General features: G+C 58.9%; 1 protein-coding gene across 1 annotated transcript; it reads right to left on the reverse strand.

The window, feature by feature from the left end:
* Positions 1 to 887: 887 nt before the first annotated feature.
* Positions 888 to 9,851, reverse strand: MYMK (myomaker, myoblast fusion factor). Its single transcript, XM_045882031.2, has 5 exons — positions 9,640 to 9,851; positions 5,235 to 5,349; positions 4,266 to 4,414; positions 1,515 to 1,631; positions 888 to 1,037 (listed from the first exon to the last, which is right to left on the reverse strand). The coding sequence occupies exons 1-5, from the start codon at positions 9,772 to 9,774 to the stop codon at positions 888 to 890; spliced, it is 666 nt and encodes a 221-aa protein (XP_045737987.1). The 5' UTR covers positions 9,775 to 9,851.
* Between the last annotated feature and the right edge of the window lie 2,968 nt (positions 9,852 to 12,819).

Consider the following 12,819-nt stretch of genomic DNA (forward strand, 5'->3'; position numbering starts at 1 on the left):
TGCACCCAGACCCCCTTCCCACACTGGCTCTTAGCCCGGTCGGAGCGCTCGGAGTGCTCAGAAGACCAACACAGGTGCTCATGCCTGGCCCATGGGGTGGCTCCGGAGCCGGGGGGCGGGCATGGCTCGGACCGGCGGAGTGGGGTTGGGGCCCGGCTCTGCCCTCACTGGCTCGGGGCCCCAAACACACCATTTCCCCTGAGCCTCAGGCTTCTGTCTTTAGAACGGAATGATCATACTTTACTGCAGACTTGTTTTAAGAATTAGATCAAGGGCTGAGTATACAGCTTTTGGCACCCAGTAAGGCCAAGACATTGAGGAGCTTTATAGGGGTTGCCGTTCCTGAACCGGCTTGATTCAGGGACCCGGCTGGGGGGTTGGCCACGCAGGCCTGGGCCAGGGACAGAGCTGGCCCCCTGCTGGCCTGGGCTTCCTGACCGGGTGCGCTCAGATCCTGAGGGTGACGCTAGTTTCCAAGGGAAAACAGATGCTGTGAGGAGAGCGCGTGGGCAGAACGCCTCTGCGGCTGGAGCTGGGCCAGAACTTCTGGGTGAGGAGGGAAGGGGAGATGGGGGGACACCCCCTGGCTGCGGGCTTCTGCAGACTCACCTATGGGCCATGACTGTGGAGGAGGAGGAGGAGGAGGAGGGAGGAAGGTCTTTTCTTTCGAGCATGATGTTTGGCCACGGTGGGAACCGCAGTAACTGGGCTTTCAAGAAGCACTCAGCAAGGTGCTCCCCAAATCCCCGGGGACCTCTCAGGCTCAGAGGAGAGATGTTTCCCCTGGGCGCGCCAGGGTGGGGCAGGACAGGAGGCCTCTCTCCAGGCGTGAGACGGGGGAGGGCAGGGGCTTGCGGGGGGCGGGGGGCAGGGGTGGGGTTGCAAAGTCAGATGCAAGCACAGCAAAGGGTAGAGCAGTCCAGCTTGGCCGGGGGCCCTGCGCTTCCAGCCTTCTTGTTGACCTTGGGTAGCAGGAGGATGAAGGACATGGCCAGGGCACAGTGGTAGAAACTGTGGACATAGGTGTAATCCCAATCCTGCAGGGGCAGGGGAGGGTGGGAGGGGGATGGGTCTGTGGCCTCAGGCGCCCCTCCCCCACTCTCCACGCCTCCTGCATGCCTGGCATGCCAGGGCACCTGCCAGTCACACACGCCCCACCCTCCGGAATCTGGCCAAGTGCCCTCCTCCAAGGGGCCTCTCCTCAGCATCCAGCCCATGGGCAGTCTTTCCTGACCTCAGACCCCTGGAGCACTGAAGGTGGAAAGTGGACACTGGGCCTTTGACAATGAGGCTGGGGCTCCTCCCTCCCTCCTCCCTCCTTCCTGCAGTGCAGGCTCCAGCCCCAGGCCCCATCTGGGCTGTGCACCTCATCTCAGATCCACGCAGACAGTGAGAGCCCTGGCTGGGGATGGACGGTGCAGGGTGGGAGCAAGGCACCCCTCCACCCACCGGGAGGGACAGAGGAGGCAGGAATGTGATGCTGAAGCCGCCCCGAGGCGCCCCAGTCCCCGTACCTCGAAGAAGAAGCGCAGCATAAGGGCCAGTGCCCCAAAACAGAGGCCGGGCCCTATCTGCTGGGTGTAGACACTCTTGTCGGGGTACAGACCTTTCTTCTCCTTCATCTGTTGCAGCTGTGGGGAGAGTGGTCACGCAGAGAGGTCACAGGGCGGGGATGCTGCTCAGAGCTGACCGGAGAGCAGGCCCCGGGCACGCACGGGCCCCTTGGCTATCCTTGGGCGGGAGATGGGGCTCAGGGAGATGCCCCACGTGCCCCGTCCCGTGGTGGGAGGACCCAAGGGAGCCCCAGGCTGGATGGCTCGTCTGGGAACCCCCTGGGCCAGTTTGCCCTGTGAAGAACCCCAGCCCCTGCCTGCCTCTTTGGGGCCTAACAAGGCCACCCCTGCACATGGGCCCCTCCCAGCCAGAGGGGCCCCCAGGGGACGAGTCACAGCAAGGGGGTGTTGGAGTGCTGGCCCCTCCCACCATACGGCCCGCGGGGCGCCTGTGGGGTGGTCCAAGTGACCCTTCAATGGCTCGTAGATCATTATCCATCGTAGTGCTTCTGAGACAAGCTGACCAGCACGTGAAACTCTGGTTGCTCAGGTGCTCACGTTAGTGGGGGGGGCTTGAGCAGGCATTGACGCTTGAAAAGATGGGTTCACGTACACTGAGAATGTGCAGTAAGTGAGGGACCACATCCTGCAACCTCGAATCCCTGGGGCCAGGGTGTTTCAGAGTGCAGGGTGTTTGGGATCTCAGCACGATAACCGCCTGGGCACACAGCGGATCATGGAAGCCCCCAACCACACCGCCCCCAGGGCCCTGTGCCGGCAGGGGCAGGCTAGGCCACCAGAGTCTGGGGTGCGGGTTTCTGGAATTTGCCATTGCCGATAAGACATCAGGCCCTGCACGCGCACAGGCAGCGTGTGGGTGCGGCTGGGGGCGCCTGGGTGCTGGTGGCCAGGCCGTGCGTCTGCCCAGGGTCGGGTCCTAGCCTGGCCCGGCCCTGCCCTGCAGCCCCCACACCCACCTCTCTCTGCTTCCTCTCCCCGAGGGCTGCTGTCCCCAGCTCGGGCTCAAGCAGGGACGAGCCTCCAAGAGAAAAATCCACCCTCATTCCAGGGAACAACTGCCCTGGAAAATCCAAAATAAACTCCACGTTAAGTGGTCTGAAAAACACAATTTGAGCCCCAGATGTAGGGAGCCAGGCAGACCTCTTGGTTCCTGTGTCCGGATCCACAGCCCGAGGGCCGTGGAAGTCACCGTAGCGCTTCCCAGGGAAACCAGCGAGTGGCTTCCACTCTGGCTCATTACGTTCCAGCGCAGATCCAGACCTGCCAAGATCTGCAGGAGGAATGGCCCTCCAGGGCAGACCAAGCAGCCTATCCTACTTCCTGCTGGGGAGTGAGTGCATTATCGAGACCCAGGGCTCTGTGTTTATGCATTCCAACATGTCCCTTAACGGGGTCCTTCCCTGGGTCCAGACGCAGCAGACCCAGTGTGCCTCCCCTGCTCTCACAGGCAGCTCCGAGGGGCCTCCTGGGTCAGCCTTCCCCCTCGGGGAAGCTGGAGTGAGAAAGAGGCTCCTTCTCTTCTCTTGGAAAGTCAAGGCCTGACCTCGCCTGGTGCTGTGTGACTTGTTGATTGCTGACCTCTCTGAGCCCTACTTCCTTCACTAACCGAATGGCAGAACAAATCCTCTACTCCCTGGCTGTAGGAGGAGCAGGGCTTTCTTTTCCTTCCTGCAGCTGTAAAATGGGTTGATGGACACCTTCTGCACCACTTGCCCAGCCTGACCCCTATTCCCAGAGAACTGCCCTCCTGCTCCCCAGGTGGCCCAGCAGCAACTCCCCGCCCCCATCCCCTGAGGCCCTGCCATCTGGGCCTTAATTTGGGGGCCTTGAGTGGGTGTGTGACTTGGGCTGGGCCGGACCAGCCCTCCTGCCAGCACTTGGAGTTGGGACGCCCTGAGATTTCAGGTGGAACTCCAAAGGAGTGAAAATGTGCCAGAGGGATGTCACCTTGGGGCCTGGGCTGCTGCACGGCTGGAGGGTGGGCCCAGCCTCAGGCCTGCCAGCAGGCCAGGCCTGTATGCTGCTCCCTGCAAGGTTCAGCTCCTTCCCTTCTGGGGTCCCAGGAAGTGCCCTTGGGTCCATCTTGCTCTAGCATCCCTTATTAGCTTGGGAAGCATGAGCGGCTTTCAGCCCTTGCAGCCAGGAGGGCCTTGGCACAACAGAGGATGCAGGGAGGCCTGGGGACCAGGTGTCAGGGTCAACTTCCTGTCCACCACACACCACAGCCTCCCTCCTCACTAGAACCAAACTCAAGGCTCACTGGCTCCATGAAGTCTTCCCAGATTAACCCAGGCCATTTCCAATTGCTTTTGCACCTCTAAAGCTGTCATTCTCTGCAAAGAATAATGATAGTAGTAATAGCTCCTATGTGTTGAGCACATTAGAAGCCAGGTTCTATGCCAGCATTTTAGATGCATTAACTCAATTAATCTTTGAACCAACCCTATGAGGTAGGTCCTGGACTGTTCCCGTAACAACCACTTTTCAGATGTGGAAACTGAGGCAGAGAAGTGGAGTCACTTGGGTTAGGTCCAGATGATACAGACGGTGTCTGTATAGTGGGGGCACCTGATGCGCACTGTCTCTGTGTTTTAGCTGAAGCCCTGAGATGGGAGGTAAATGGAGACGCCAAGGTGGAGGGGTCACAGGGGACAGGTGCGCCCGTCCGCTGAGGCTCGCACAAGTACGCACCCACTTTGTGGCAATGATGAGGACGGCCGTGCCGATGGGGCCCGAGTACACCCCATAGCCCCAGCGGTCGTGGTAGATCCGCACCGCGATGGTCAGGACGCCAAACATCACAAAGGTCGACCTCTTGGGTTCGTCGAAGTCGGCCAGCGCTGGAGGTGGGGGAGAGGAACCGGGAGAGGTGAGCGGCCTCTCTGCCCCTCCCGGCCACTGCTCCTCCAGAGGCATCCCTTAGGGGCCCCGGTGCGGGGTGCCCCCAGCCAGCGAGACCCCATGGCCCAGCCCGGCCACCCCGAGGTCTGAGTTCCAGCTGGTTGTAAGGGACAGACGTGGACAGAGCAGCCTGGGCTGCGCTTGTGGGAAGCTGCTTTCATGAGCAGGTCAACGCATACTTGTCCCCGAGGACCCCAGGGATGAAGACAAAGACACACAAGTAAGAGACAGGAAAGATCTGGGTCCTTCATGGGGCCTGGGCAAATGGCAGGGAGCCCATGCGATGGGGCCCACGCGTCCTGACATTGCCGCCAGACGGCATTAAATGAGAAAAAAGGTGCAGAAACAATGCACTTTTGAGTGATTCCATCCTCGCAAAAAGCTGAGCTGACAGTGATGTGCGTGGATGCTTGTATGAGCCTCAAGAAAGTCTTGGGGGCAAACCCTGACATGCGAGCCGTGGTCTCCCAGGGGAGAGAGCTGGAAGCCCTTCCACGGGTTCCACGGCATGGCTCTACCATGTAAAGTGGTCTGAATGAGCCTTCGTTCATGTGTGAATTGAACAGGATGTGAGGATGGGACTTAGGGCATTTAAGGACTGTGCGTTCTTTTTCATTGATTAAACCAGGCTTTGAACCCCAGGAGAGGGGAGGAGACGCTCCCGATGAGGGGTGCGGAGCAGAGTCAGTGGGCTCTGCTGTTTCTGGGAGCAGGCAGGAGGATGGCGGGGACACTGGGCGACAAGGCGTGGCCACTCACCCATCAGCGAGACCCACATGCTCAGCGCTGTCCCGTAGACACTGAAATACTCCAGGACGTCGTGACGCATGAAGCAGAGCACCGACAGGCCGGGCCCGGTGCAGGCGTGGTAGAGCTGCCGGAAAACCCACAGGGGTCAGGGCCTAGAGAGGACGGCTCGGGAGCCCCAGGACCACGGCTGGGTCCCAGCCATGCCCCCCCGCCAGCCAGGCCACTCACTAGCCGCGAGGCTCAGGCAAGTCAGTTTGTGCCTCAGTTTCCCCACCTGAAAAAAAAAGGGGAGCCAAGTGCTCCCCTCATGGGGTCTTGTGGAGGTTAGACAAAACAATCCACATGAGAGGCTGGGAGCCTGGGGATGTGCTCAGGGCTCGTTCGTGTCTCTTATGTTCTATGTATGACATGACCAGACAGGCTGGGCATTGGGCAGGTGAAGCCCGCCAAGGTGGGGACCCCAAAGATGTGCCCTGCACGTTCCTTTAACACCTGGGTTTACCGACAGCAAGTACGTATGTGTTCCTTCAGCGCCTCTGGGCGTGAGGCCATGGCCTATTTTTGGGTGCCTGTCGGCCCGGCTTTCTCCTCTACCGTTCCCCCCTGTGGTGACTGGGCTACCCCACTGGGGAAGTCCTCAGATGTGAGTGGGCACCAGGACCCTGGCGGGGGGCAGGTGGTATTATGAAGACTTGGGTTGCTAACTCAGCAGGTCTGGGGTGGGGTCAGAGATCTGCACTGTTAAGAGTTTCTCAGGCTGATGCCAGCCACCCGTGGGGAATACACTTTGAGAACCTCCGGCTGTAGTTTTCAGCTTCGGTTTCTTTAAAGTTCTGGGAGACTGCGGAGACCACCGTGCTGAACACGGCATGGTAGGTTCGCCCATCTCTCTCCTCTAGTCTCCCCAACACCTAGTTTAATAGCAATTAAAAAAATATTTTATTTATTTATTTATTAGAGAGAGAGAGAGAGCATGAGTAGGGGGAGAAGGAGAGGGAGAAGCAGACTCCCCACTGAGCAGGGAGCCCGATGTGGGACTCAATCCTGGAACCCTGGGATCATGACCTGAGCCGAAGGCAGATGCTTCACCAACTGAGCCACCCGGGTGCGCTTTAATAGCAATTTCTAAAGCAAAATGCCTCTGTGGAGTATTCTCAAAGCAGTCAGCTGATTTCTTACAGAAAACAACTCTCTCCTTTTGTATACACATTTCATCACTTTAAGTAATATTTAATTACGTGACGTAATTATTTTGACAAGTTCCACGGACATAAACGAGCTTGGGAACCAGCACAATCGACTCTTGGTGAGCCCAGCTCAGCAGGAGGGAGGAGGCGCCCAGGAGAGCAGCCCAAGTCTGGAGGCCCAGGGATGTTACAGGGGGAGCAGCAGCCCTGGGTCACCAGTGAGTTGAGTAAGTTGGGGTCGATTTAGAGCTCTATTGGTTATAATCACAGGTGACCTAAAGTTATGGTGCACCTAGGAGGCATGAATAGAGGTATAGTATCCAGAACAAGGGAGGTGACAGTCCTGCTTCTCTCTGTTCTGGTCAGACCCACCTAGAGAATTGTGTTGAACTTTGGCTGCTGCACCCTTTAGAGTGACATAGGCAAAGGCGATGGAGGAGAGCAATTAGGTTGTGGACATGACAGTTTAGCTGGGGCAAGAGAAGCTTCAGGTAGGGCCTGATCAAGGTGCTCAGATCTCTGTGGGATAGAGCAGGGAGAAGGACACTTGCTGCGCGTGGCTCTGGCAGGCAGAGCTAGGCCCTGTGAGTGACGTGGATATTCTCCCACTACTTCTAGAACTACATCCCTCCCCCGATCATCTGCTGCTTCTGCACCCATGCTTCTCCTTTGTAGCACAGGTCACCACGTATAATCACAGACTTAATCACTATGAGATTCTCGGGAGTGTCCACCCCAGTCCCATGAAGAGCAGGAATACTCTGTCTCAGCCTGGCTGTGCGGATGCAGGGCCAGGGAGACAGGGTTTGGAGTGGTTTGAAGGAGAGCTGACCCAGGAGCGTCTCTCCCACCAGGCCCTTGGTTCATCTCTGTTGGACAGGTGGGGAAGGGGAGAATCAGAGCAGCGCTACCTGCCAAGGAGGCAGGGCAGAGCAGTGACTGTGAGGCCTGCCTCCCTCTTCCGATGCAGGGGCGGACTTGGCCCCCGAGGGTGCTGGCGGGGGTGGAGTGCCGCTAGGGGTCTGGTGGGAGACAGCACAGCCTCCTGATCCTCGCTTTGTGAGCTCAGGTGAGTGGCCGGCAGCTTGGGGCCTCCTCTGTCAAACAGGGGCGAGAATACCGGCTCTGCGGGGCGGGCCAGGGGACTCCCCGTGACAGAGTACAGGGCTCAGTGTTGGGCACAGAAATAGCGACTGTCACAGGAGGGTTCTGGTCCACAGAAGAAGCCACATGGGAGCTAGAGGTGCAATGGTGTCGCTTGGGGCTCTGGGAGAAAGGGGCTGAGTGTGGCTTTGAGGTCGGAGGACATCTGTCACAGGAGGCAGCTGCTTCTGCCACTCTGGGCGGGCTAGGGTGGGACAGGGTGGGCCTCTGAGGTCAGCCTGGAGGCAGCTGGGGGCCAGCTCAGCCCCAGCAGGGAGGGGTGGCCTGGCGGTGTTTGTGGGTTTCGGGGGCTGGGTCTAACTAACATGGACCTGGGGACAAGACCCCTGGCTCCTCTCCCCAGAGCTAAGCCCCTTGTGCCCGCAGAGAAGTCCCGGGTCCACTCCGTGCCTGGGTTTCTCATCTGTCAAACTGACTTCCTGGAACTCACCCAAGTAGGGGTCCCTTGCGGAGCTAACGAAATGGCATTGGGCAAGATGCCCTGAATGAGCCGAGAGCCCCAGGGTGCATCTGGTGCTTACAGTGACATGTGACTCAGCCGCTGTGGGACTCAGTTTCTTCATCTGTCAAATGGGCCGGTCACAATCTCGGGTTCACGGGGAGCTGAGAAGACTACATGAGACAGTGTGTCCAGAGCACCAGCACGCCCCACAGCCTGGACGCTGGCTCGCAGCCAGCACCGCCGTGGCCAAGGTCTCTCCCACCCCGGCATGGAGACTGAAGCCCCAGGCAACCCCCAGCCCCAGGTCCCTGCTGCCTAAGGGAGCGCCAGCCCGTGTGAACACCCAGCTTCTCCCCTTGCAGGTAAGTGTGGGTTCGGCTCACGAGGACGTCGGCGTGACAGGTGCGCACACGTCTGCAAACACGTGCGTGTGCTCACAGACCTCGCTGCCCAGGGCTGCCCTAAGGACCCGGACACTCACCCACAGGAGGCCTGCTGCTGAGGAGCGAGCCCAGCCAGCGGCAGGAGGCATGCAAGCTTTCACATGTCTGGCACCGCCACAAGGAGGAGACTGGGGGACCCTCGCCTCCCCGGTGCCTGCTTCTCGCGGGAAGCTGGGCTTCAGAGAAGGGTGAGTCTGACGGGAGTTGATGGGGCGGACCGTCAGAGTGAGGGAGGGAGTCCAGCTGTGAGCGTGGGGGCCTCAGAGGGACGCAGGTGGGCACTGAGCCACAGATTGGTGATGGGTGGAGGGATGGGTCATCGATTAGGTAGGTAGAGTGATGATTGATTAGATAGAGAGGTACATAGGTAGGAGGGTAGGCAGACGGGCAGACGGACAGACAGACAAAAGCTTTCGGATGGGAGATGGAGCCACGGAGACCCGTGGAGGGCCAAGGGAACAAAGCCAGACAGGGAAAGACCAGGAGGTTTGGGACGAGAGCAAGTTCTGTGGAGACAGAGCTCCAGAAATCAAGAGAGACCCAGACACAGACAGAATAAAAGCGAAAAAGGCAGATGCAGAGAAAACCAAGAGGAGAAATGCAGAGGGAGAGAGCTCAGCTGGGAGGGAGGGGGAGAGAGAGACAGTCATCCAGGCATATACATGGAGAAAGAAGGACTCAGAGAGAGACGTAGGCCTCAAGAAGGAGAGACAAGCAGACGTGAGCAGGCCCTCCTGAACTGGGGCCAGCTCCGGAATTCTGGAATCAGACTCACCCAGGCCCTATGCATTCCCTAAGCCCCGCTAACCCCTCCCGGACCTAGCTCAGCCCCTTCCTCCCTGCTCTGCTGCCCTGTGCTTGTAGCTGGGAGAGTGGCAGGGGTGGGGGGCAGCCTGGGGTGTTCTGCCGGCAGCAAGACGAGGGGCACCCCGGAAGCTTCGAAGGGCTTGTCCTGGACTGACTGACGTTGGCCCGTTGTGAGCTCGGTCTTGCGCACACCAATCCTGGCACAGATGGGGAGACTGAGGTCCAGAGAGGAGGAGGGCTCCCCCAACCCTCTCTTCCAGTCTCCAGGCTCTTTCTTTCACCTCCAAATCACTTTTCTTCCTCACCAATACAGGAAGGTGGTGGATAGATGGCCCTTCTCCTGCGCCCTTGGGAGGGTTCCCCAGACTTACCGCCACAAAGAACATGGTAAAGAGGTAGACCATGGCCTCCATGTGGAACCTCCGCTTGGCAGCAATGCTGATAGTGGGGAGGAAGGCCAGGCTGCTGAGGGTGGGCAGAAGCAGTTTCGCTGCGAGCGTCCCCATGGGCCGGGGAGTAGGGGAGGGCGCAGGCCTCCTGGGTCCCCAGGGCAGAGAAAACCAAAGGGACAAGGCCTGCTCCCTTTAGTGGGGGCTCGGATGGCAGCTGTGGTTTGAACACCAGGAAGGGAGGCAGGGAAAGGAGTGCATATGTTGAGAGCACATGGATAGGGTCCAACAGCTGATGTGCCATGTGATCAACACTTGTCTCTGATTTTTTTTTTTTTTTTTTGAGAGACCAGAGTAGTTGATTCAAGGAGACCATACTTTTTTTCTTTGAGGCAACAGCCTTGGAGTAAAGTCCCCATGAGTAGAATCCTCAGCTTCCAGCCTCTTTCCGTCTGGGCCCTCTCCCCAAGGCCCTAGGGAGCCCAGAATGAGTGCACCGTGGTCTCTGTGGCTTGAGTCACGTGTCCGCTGGTGTTAGAGGTGAGAGAACCCCAGGTTTAGTCAATTCTAATCACTAAAGAACCTTGCAGACAGGCGTCATATTTTACCAGCCCACATCACGTCCCACTCGCTTGCTCTTTCCCCACCTTGGTTTTCTTGGCAACTGGACTAATGAAACAGTCTTTTCATACTTGGTTACATTGTCTCACATCTGTAGTAAACAGCAGGATGATCTCTAACGTGCTCCCGGTAGGAGGCTGAAGCTTGCATCTCAACATCCCTCCGCTGGCCTTTGGGAAACCACCTTCCCTTGTTGTAAGAGGTTTTAGGGGCACTCTCTGGCAGGGTCCCCCCTTATTCTCTGGCCCAGGAATGATGGGAGTGAGCTACCCAGGCAGACTCTCCCCAGCCTGATGTGTTGTCAGCCGAAGGACAATCTTTACTTCTGTTCTCTTTTTTCATTCTGATACAATTCGCATAAGACAAAATGCACGGATCTGAAGTACAGTTGGGTGAGTTTTGACAAGCACATACAGCTGTGTGACCACTGCGTCTCCCCATCACCCCAGGGTGACCCCTCAGGCCCTTTGCCAGCGTAAGCAGGCGCTGTTGTGGTTTCTGCCGCATGCCTGACTTGGCCTGTTCTAGAATTCTGTACAAATGGGACCATGCAGTGCGCATTCTTTGGGGTCTGACCTCTTTTGCTCCACTGACAGAACGTCCCTGAGATACGCCCACTTCGTGACAGGTGGTTTCTTTTGTTGCTGGGTGAGTAGTATTCTACTGTGTGGATGTGCCACGCTTCTGTTCTCCTGGGAGCTGGACTGCGGAGTGTGATCACCCAGGGACAGCAGGAGTGCGAGTAGCTGGATCCCGTTTCTACTGTTTGCAACAATGCATTCGGTCATGCCATTTTTCTGCTTCGGTGCCTTCCAAGGCACCTGCCGTCCTTGGGGTAGAGTCCAAGGGTCAAGGAGACCACCAGGCCATCCATGGCCCGGCCCTGTCGCCCCACCACACAGCCGGCTCTCCACCATCCTCTCAGACCCCGTCTCTCCTCCTACCCCCGGACCCCCACCTCCCCTGCAAGAACGTATTTCCTCCTCCTCCTCTTTCTGGTCACTGGATCAACAGCACCATCTGTGGGCCAGGCTGCCCCCTGGCCTGGCACCCAGGCAAGCCACCGTGCCCCTGTGCCGGACCCAAGCCTGGCACATGGTAGGTGTTTGACAAACACTGGCTGAATGAATGACTTTGTTCAAAGAATGAATGAAAGTCCAAGGAGGCCAGGCTGCTGCACATTTCAGTCTGGCCCTTAGGAGTCCCTTTCCCTTTCCAAATGGGAAAACCAGATCCTGCTATGTGTGCAGGTCCGGGCAGGGCAGGAGGCGGCGACCCCACGTGGGTTGTCACAGAGGCCTGCTCTCCCTGCCCACCTCTGCATCCCTCCGCTCCTGCCCTCACCCAGCCCCCAGCCCCCGCTCCCAGGAGGAATATAAACCCTGTGGTGTGGAAATGCGAGTAGATGTCAGGTGCTCAGAGAACCCGTTGGAGCTGTAAACCCTGCTCAGAAGCAGGAAAACATTCCACAGTTGGTTTTGTGCATGAGTGTGTGTGTGTTTTCTTCGCAGCTGTAAACTCCAGGGCCAGGGCTGTAAGCTTGGGGAAGGGAAAAAGAGAAGGGGGAGGTATTGGAGGAAGGCAGGGGTGCGGTTGGCTGTACATGTGTTGCAGTGATCAAGGCAGAAGGGGCCGAGGGGGGCTGCCCCAACGTGGGGAGACAGGTGACCAGGCCTGGGGCAGCCCAGGGAGTCCCTGCAGACCGGCCGGAAGTCCAAGTCCAGCGTGGAGCTGGGGGCGGCCCACGTGTGGCTCCCCTCTGAGACCTGGCCACCTGGAGACCGACCAGCTGGCTCAGGGGGTGGCGTCCAGCTCTGAACAGGACTGAGATGACCCTCGGCTCTCCCTGCAGCCTGGAAAGCCACAGGCCTGGGGGCTGGGAGAGGGGGACGCAGAGTGGGAGACACAGGCCGGCCGCTTCGAGGGTGGTGGTGCCCTTGGAGAAGTGGGGGGGGGGCTAGGATGGGGCGGGGCTGGGAGCCCACTCCACCTGGGCAGGCTCAACTGGGGGCCTGAGCAACCGATGTGCAGCCTGTCCCCATCCTCCCCGCCCTCCTGTGGCCCCGCCTGCCGGCCTGCTGTGGACACCCCCGCCCTGCCACCTGCTCATGTTCCGACTGCGCCAGAGCCCACAGGCCGCTCCCCCTCCTTCTGCCTGGACTCTCACCGCTTGGGCCTTCCCCATTCACACTGTAGCCCTTAGCCTCTCCTGACCCCCACCGGGGTGAGGTGTCTCCCTTCTAACCCCCACGACACTGTGTGTGTCTTGAAAACCACTCACACACACAGACATTGATTCAGCGCTGGCCATGGATAGGGCTCTGTGCCAAGCACTCTTCCTACTTTGTCGGGTCCCATCAGCAGCTGGGGGGTGGGGGGTGGGGGTCGCTGTCTCTGCTCTCCCCATTCTACAGGGCAGGAGACTGAGGCCCAGAGAGGAGCAGGGACTGGTGCTTGGCACCGACTCTTGCAGAGTGCTCAGGGTCTCAGGATGACCTGGCCTCCCTGCCCAGCCCAAGGTGGCATCCCCCCTCTGCCCAG

Source organism: Mirounga angustirostris, unplaced genomic scaffold (assembly GCF_029215605.1).
Source record: "Mirounga angustirostris isolate CCGP_5_RB_7025 unplaced genomic scaffold, mMirAng1.0.hap1 SCAF_15, whole genome shotgun sequence".
NCBI lineage: Eukaryota > Metazoa > Chordata > Mammalia > Carnivora > Phocidae > Mirounga > Mirounga angustirostris.

Coding starts and splice junctions, on each gene's coding strand:
- MYMK (XM_045882031.2), bottom strand. CDS start 9,774: ATGGGGACGCTCGCAGCGAAACTGCTTCTGCCCACCCTCAGCAGCCTG. Junction 4,415..5,234: donor CATGTGGGTCTCGCTGATGG/GTGAGTGGCCAC, acceptor CCCCACCTCCAG/CGCTGGCCGACTTCGACGAA. Junction 1,632..4,265: donor TCATCATTGCCACAAAGTGG/GTGCGTACTTGT, acceptor CTCTCCCCACAG/CTGCAACAGATGAAGGAGAA.